The sequence below is a fragment of the Oncorhynchus mykiss genome, unplaced genomic scaffold, assembly GCF_013265735.2.
Source record: "Oncorhynchus mykiss isolate Arlee unplaced genomic scaffold, USDA_OmykA_1.1 un_scaffold_121, whole genome shotgun sequence".
Taxonomy (NCBI): Eukaryota; Metazoa; Chordata; class Actinopteri; order Salmoniformes; family Salmonidae; genus Oncorhynchus; species Oncorhynchus mykiss.
In genome coordinates this window covers 202,745-210,000 of record NW_023493662.1, presented here as the reverse complement: position 1 = coordinate 210,000, position 7,256 = coordinate 202,745, and the positions used below count along the sequence as shown (strand labels likewise).

The window sequence follows — 7,256 nt, the reverse complement described above, 5'->3', positions numbered from 1 at the left end:
TGGACAATTGTTCCTTTATGATCTAGTCAGGTCATTACACTACATTAAATACAACGTTAACTAGATATCATCGCCACATAACTTATGTCGAATTTAAAAGACACCGTTACCGTTAGTAACGTCTGTTACACTGTAACTTACAGGCAGCCTCACATAAAAACCTATTGGTTAACAAAGCTTTGATTATGACCAAAGTCTATAGTAGTGAAAACTCTCTCTCTCTATTCTAACTTACCACACATTCACATCACTGCCTCGACATGAATGTGTCCTGTCAGAGCCGTTTCCTGTCCGTTAACTGTTAACAGTCTCGAGCCACAGCTTAACCAATGAGCTACAAGGAGGACTGACAGTCACGAGCGGTGCAGCAGCCTCTGCAGCAGCAGCCTCCCCCGGGTCCTAGTGCCCGCCCCGTAAGACGGTTAAGATGCGATGGAACGGTTGACGGAGAGAAAATAAATCACAGAGAAAATATATTGACTGATATATTGAATTGTTTAGGGAAGCTTTAGCTTTGGCTTTAATACATTCTGAAAATACTTGAAAACCAAAAGAGAAAAGAATAGTAGCCCTCCTCAGGAACAACAGCAATAACAGCAAGTCAACAATACATGCACGATTTTCTCTCTTACATAATCCACAGTGTAACCTCTGCCTCTTCTTCATTTCACCAATGATTCACTTCAACCCAAAGACTGGTGACATCCGGTGGAAGTTGTAGGAACTGTAAACTGGGCGCTGTCTAATTTCCCTTGACAAAGACAATTCAGGGATTTTTTCTTCTTTTCTGAACAGTTTTTCCTTGGGGTTTTGCCTGCTACATAAGTTCTGTTATAGTCACAGACATGATTGTCATGATTGTTAACCAGTTTTAGAAACTTCAGAGTGTTTTCTATCCACACATACTAATCATATGCATATACTATATTCCTGGCATGAGTAGCAGGAAGTTTAAATTTTGCACGCTTTTTATCAAAAAGTAGAAATGCTGCACCCTATCCTTTAAGAGGTGCATGGCGCCACCTACTGTTCTGGAGTGTGTTCAATCATGGTTTACACCACTCTAAATCCTCCTACCTAACTCAGAACTTCTGAGAAAATAAAAGAGTCCTACTAACTTCTAATAGTCCCCCCCCCATCCCCCAAATCACTTCCAAGTGTAATGTTTACTGTTCATTTCTGATTGTTTATTTCACTTTTGTTTATTGTCTATTTCACTTGCTTTGGCAATGTAAACATATATTTCCATGCCAATAAAGCCCTATGAATTTAATTCAATTGAGAGAGAGAGAGCTCCATTTTAATGTATAAGGGACATGAGTCGTCATGGTTACTCATGGTTATGTGATGAGGCAGGCCAGTCGGTTACATGAACCAGTCTATTCTCTGAAAGGGGTCCAGACAGCCTGTTCCCAACAGTGGGGTCAGTGGGATTGGATAGGGGCCCCTCTCTCTCTCTCTCTGACTGGAGGAGAGAAGTGAAATGGTGTGTCTCCTCTGGTCAACAATACTCACCTTGAAAGACTCCACAGCCTGTTGGAGCTCCTTCAGCTCCTTCTCTCTCTCCTGGAATCTCTGCTGGACCTTCTGCTGACTCATCCCCAGCTGCCTCTGTGGAGAATCACTCTTCAATGAGCTATCAAGCTTTATTAGTCCAGTAGATCAATAGTATAGTAATGTGACATAGGACCCATAGAGAGGAAGGTCTACAATCCTGAGGAAGTCAATTTACAATATTATATTATGTTGCTATGTGAATGATTATAGTTTGTATGGTAGGCCTACATGTATCAAGGGGTTGAGACTGAACTTTGGACTCATAAAAGGCCATTCAGAATGATAATAGTGTTTGACTTTAGAAAATGGTGATACATTTGGAGAATCTGGGTTAACATATCTTTATACTCAAGGTTTGTGTTCATATTTGTGGATCAATTTCATATTGTATATAATATAATGATCTCATATTCAAACAGATTTAGTTCCTACTGTATCTTTAATTCTTTGTTTATCAGACAGTCACCAACAAGTTGTTCTGGTCTTACCTGTTTCTCAGTCCTCTCTGCTGCAGCTGACACTGTATCATGGCCTTTATGTTCATCCATCACACACTGATAACAGATACACTGCTGATCGGTACGACAGTAAACCTCCAGCAGTTTGTCATGATGAGAGCAGATCTTCTCCTGTAGTTGTGCGGTGGCTTTGACCAGCTTGTGCTTCTTGAAACCAGGAAATTCATAGTGAGGTTGGAGGTGAGTCTCACAGTAAGAGGCCAGACACACCAGACAGGACATGAGGGCTTTCTGCTTTCTGGTCCCAGTGCAGAAATCACACGCCACATCTCCAGGTCCAGCATAGCACAGAGCAGGAGGGGGAGCAGCCTGGAGTCCTGTCTTCCTCAGTTTCTCCACCAGCTCAGCCAACATGTTATTTTTCATCAGCATAGGCCTTGTAGTGAAGGTATGTCTGCACTGAGGACAGCTAAAGACCCCTTTCAGATCATCCTGATCCCAGCAGCCCTCAATACAGATTCTACAGTAACTGTGTCCACAGGGAATAGTGACCGGCTCCTTCAGTAGATCCAGACAGACAGAACAACAGAACTGGTCCTGGTCCAGCAGAACTCCCTGATGAGCCATTTGGACGGTTGTTCACTGTCACACAGACAGACGACACAGAGACTCTGATCAGTTTCGTTTCCTCAGAAGAGAGTTTGTGGGAGGGGGAGGGACTTCCTGGTTCTGCCAGAGGGGTGGGGTTAGAGGGTGGGAGGGGTTAGAGGAATGGAGGAAGAGAGAGAGGAACTGCATGCAACAGCAAGAGGGAGAAATAATGGTTTTGTTCCAAGGTTAGAGCCCTTAACATGGAACAAATGACATAATGAATCTTAAAATGTGAGTTGTTAGAATATATGAAGGGTAACCGTTTCTATGAAGTACGTATGTATCATTATTTTAATGACCTTTATAATGCCTTATAATGTGTTGTAATTAACCAATAAGGCCTGATGTGGTATATAGTTAATATACAGTACCACAGATTTTTTTTATTTTATTTTATTTTACCTTTATTTAACCAGGTAGGCAAGTTGAGAACAAGTTCTCATTTACAATTGCGACCTGGCCAAGATAAAGCAAAGCAGTTCGACAGATACAACAACACAGAGTTACACATGGAGTAAAACAAACATACAGTCAATAATAAAGTATAAACAAGTCTATATACAATGTGAGCAAATGAGGTGAGAAGGGAGGTAAAGGCAAAAAAAGGCCTTGGTGGCAAGGTAAATACAATATAGCAAGTAAAACACTGGAATGGTAGTTTTGCAATGGAAGAATGTGCAAAGTAGAAATAAAAATAATGGGGTGCAAAGGAGCAAAATAAATAAATAAATTAAATACAGTTGGGAAAGAGGTAGTTGATAGGGCTAAATTATATGTGGGCTATGTACAGGTGCAGTAATCTGTGAGCTGCTCTGACAGTTGGTGCTTAAAGCTAGTGAGGGAGATAAGTGTTTCCAGTTTCAGAGATTTTTGTAGTTCGTTCCAGTCATTGGCAGCAGAGAACTGGAAAGAGAGGCGGCCAAAGAAAGAATTGGTTTTGGGGGTGACTAGAGAGATATACCTGCTGGAGCGTGTGCTACAGGTGGGAGATGCTATGGTGACCAGCGAGCTGAGATAAGGGGGGACTTTACCTAGCAGGGTCTTGTAGATGACATGGAGCCAGTGGGTTTGGCGACGAGTATGAAGCGAGGGCCAGCCAACGAGAGCGTACAGGTCGCAATGGTGGGTAGTGTATGGGGCTTTGGTGACAAAACGGATTGCACTGTGATAGACTGCATCCAGTTTGTTGAGTAGGGTATTGGAGGCTATTTTGTAAATTACATCGCCAAAGTCGAGGATTGGTAGGATGGTCAGTTTTACAAGGGTATGTTTGGCAGCATGAGTGAAGGATGCTTTGTTGCGAAATAGGAAGCCAATTCTAGATTTAACTTTGGATTGGAGATGTTTGATATGGGTCTGGAAGGAGAGTTTACAGTCTAACCAGACACCTAAGTATTTGTAGTTGTCCACGTATTCTAAGTCAGAGCCGTCCAGAGTAGTGATGTTGGACAGGCGGGTAGGTGCAGGTAGTGATCGGTTGAAGAGCATGCATTTAGTTTTACTTGTATTTAAGAGCAGTTGGAGGCCACGGAAGGAGAGTTGTATGGCATTGAAGCTTGCCTGGAGGGTTGTTAACACAGTGTCCAAAGAAGGGCCGGAAGTATACAGAATGGTGTCGTCTGCGTAGAGGTGGATCAGAGACTCACCAGCAGCAAGAGCGACCTCATTGATGTATACAGAGAAGAGAGTCGGTCCAAGAATTGAACCCTGTGGCACCCCCATAGAGACTGCCAGAGGTCCGGACAACAGACCCTCAGATTTGACACACTGAACTCTATCAGAGAAGTAGTTGGTGAACCAGGCGAGGCAATCATTTGAGAAACCAAGGCTGTTGAGTCTGCCGATGAGGATGTGGTGATTGACAGAGTCGAAAGCCTTGGCCAGATCAATGAATACGGCTGCACAGTAATGTTTCTTATCGATGGCGGTTAAGATATCGTTTAGGACCTTGAGCGTGGCTGAGGTGCACCCATGACCAGCTCTGAAACCAGATTGCATAGCAGAGAAGGTATGGTGAGATTCAAAATGGTCTGTAATCTGTTTGTTGACTTGGCTTTCGAAGACCTTAGAAAGGCATGGTAGGATAGATATAGGTCTGTAGCAGTTTGGGTCAAGAGTGTCCCCCCCTTTGAAGAGGGGGATGACCGCAGCTGCTTTCCAATCTTTGGGAATCTCAGACGACACGAAAGAGAGGTTGAACAGGCTAGTAATAGGGGTGGCAACAATTTCGGCAGATAATTTTAGAAAGAAAGGGTCCAGATTGTCTAGCCCGGCTGATTTGTAGGGGTCCAGATTTTGCAGCTCTTTCAGAACATCAGCTGAATGGATTTGGGAGAAGGAGAAATGGGGAAGGCTTGGGTGAGTTGCTGTTGGGGGTGCAGTGCTGTTGACAGGGGTAGGAGTAGCCAGGTGGAAAGCATGGCCAGCAGTAGAAAAATGCTTATTGAAATTTTCAATTATGGTGGATTTATCAGTGGTGACAGTGTTTCCTATCTTCAGTGCAGTGGGCAGCTGGGAGGAGGTGTTCTTATTCTCCATGGACTTTACAGTGTCCCAGAACTTTTTTGAGTTAGTGTTGCAAGAAGCAAATTTCTGCTTGAAAAAGCTAGCCTTGGCTTTTCTAACTGCCTGTGTATAATGGTTTCTAGCTTCCCTGAACAGCTGCATATCACGGGGGCTGTTCGATGCTAATGCAGAACGCCATAGGACGTTTTTGTGTTGATTAAGGGCAGTCAGGTCTGGGGAGAACCAAGGGCTATATCTGTTCCTGGTTCTAAATTTCTTGAATGGGGCATGTTTATTTAAGATGGTTAGGAAGGCATTTTTAAAAAATATCCAGGCATCCTCTACTGACGGGATGAGGTCAATATCCTTCCAGGATACCCCGGCCAGGTCGATTAGAAAGGCCTGCTCGCTGAAGTGTTTCAGGGAGCGTTTTACAGTGATGAGAGGAGGTCGTTTGACCGCTGACCCATTACGGATGCAGGCAATGAGGCAGTGATCGCTGAGATCTTGGTTGAAGACAGCAGAGGTGTATTTAGAGGGGAAGTTGGTTAGGATGATATCTATGAGGGTGCCCGTGTTTAAGGCTTTGGGGAGGTACCTGGTAGGTTCATTGATAATTTGTGTGAGATTGAGGGCATCAAGTTTAGATTGTAGGATGGCTGGGGTGTTAAGCATGTTCCAGTTTAGGTCGCCTAGCAGCACGAGCTCTGAAGATAGATGGGGGGCAATCAGTTCACATATGGTGTCCAGAGCACAGCTGGGGGCAGAGGGTGGTCTATAGCAGGCGGCAACGGTGAGAGACTTGTTTTTAGAAAGGTGGATTTTTAAAAGTAGAAGTTCAAATTGTTTGGGTACAGACCTGGATAGTAGGACAGAACTCTGCAGGCTATCTTTGCAGTAAATTGCAACACCGCCCCCTTTGGCAGTTCTATCTTGTCTGAAAATGTTGTAGTTTGGAATTAAAATGTCTGAATTTTTGGTGGTCTTCCTAAGCCAGGATTCAGACACAGCTAGAACATCCGGGTTGGCAGAGTGTGCTAAAGCAGTGAATAGAACAAACTTAGGGAGGAGGCTTCTAATGTTAACATGCATGAAACCAAGGCTATTACGGTTACAGAAGTCGTCAAAAGAGAGCGCCTGGGGAATAGGAGTGGAGCTAGGCACTGCAGGGCCTGGATTCACCTCTACATCGCCAGAGGAACATAGGAGGAGTAGGATAAGGGTGCGACTAAAAGCAATAAGAATTGGTCGTCTAGAACGTCTGGAACAGAGAGTAAAAGGAGGTTTCTGGGGGCGATAAAATAGCATCAAGGTATAATGTACAGACAAAGGTAAGGTAGGATGTGAATACAGTGGAGGTAAACCTAGGTATTGAGTGATGAAGAGAGAGATATTGTCTCTAGAAACATCATTGAAACCAGGAGATGTCATTGCATGTGTGGGTGGTGGAACTAATAGGTTGGATAAGGTATAGTGAGCAGGACTAGAGGCTCTACAGTGAAATAAGCCAATAAACACTAACCAGAACAGCAATGGACAAGACATATTGACATTAAGGAGAGGCATGCTTAGTCGAGTGATCAAAAGGGTCCAGTGAGTGGAGAGAGAGGTTGGTTTAGGGTCACGGCGATTTAGACAGCTAGCCAAGCCAACCGGTAGCAAGCTAGCATAGGATGGAGTCTGTTGTTAGCCACCTCTTGCGTTCGGTCAGTAGATTAGTGGGGTTCCGTGTGGTAGAGGGGATTAATCCAAATCACACAACAACAAAAATAAGAACAATAGATATAGTTATAGAGGCCCGAGAAGAAAACATAATAATTCAAATAAATAAATTGTCCGATTGTCTATTTAGATAGCAGCCGGAAAGACAGCTAACGGTTAGCGGGCCGCAGATGGGCGTTCCGGTAACGTCGCGACAGAGGAGCCAGCCGGATCTCCTTCAGGTAGATAACGTCGGCAGTCCGGTTGTGAAGGCCCGGTGGGGCTCCGCGTAGGCAGTGAAACGGGTCCGGATAGGTGACTGCAGCCCAGGAGTGAATGATGGGACTCAGGCGTGATTGACGGAGCTGGCTAGCACCGGAACAA

The 7,256-nt window shown here is 44.3% G+C and overlaps 2 protein-coding genes across 2 annotated transcripts in view; one reads left to right on the top strand and one right to left on the bottom strand.

Moving 5' to 3' along the window:
- LOC110517410 (tripartite motif-containing protein 16) overlaps window positions 1-2,714 on the bottom strand; it is an 18,610-nt gene extending 15,896 nt beyond the window's left edge. Inside the window, exons 1-2 of the mRNA XM_036972220.1 lie at window positions 2,046-2,714; window positions 1,516-1,611 (exon numbers count right to left, since the gene is read on the bottom strand). Of these exons, the coding sequence (XP_036828115.1) occupies window positions 1,516-1,611; window positions 2,046-2,642 (693 nt within the window). The 5' untranslated portion in view covers window positions 2,643-2,714. The remainder of the gene's footprint in view (window positions 1-1,515; window positions 1,612-2,045) is intronic.
- The window catches only part of LOC110516932 (E3 ubiquitin/ISG15 ligase TRIM25-like), a 538,607-nt gene that overhangs the window by 373,822 nt on the left and 157,529 nt on the right, over window positions 1-7,256 (top strand). The gene's annotated exons all lie outside the window — the stretch shown is intronic.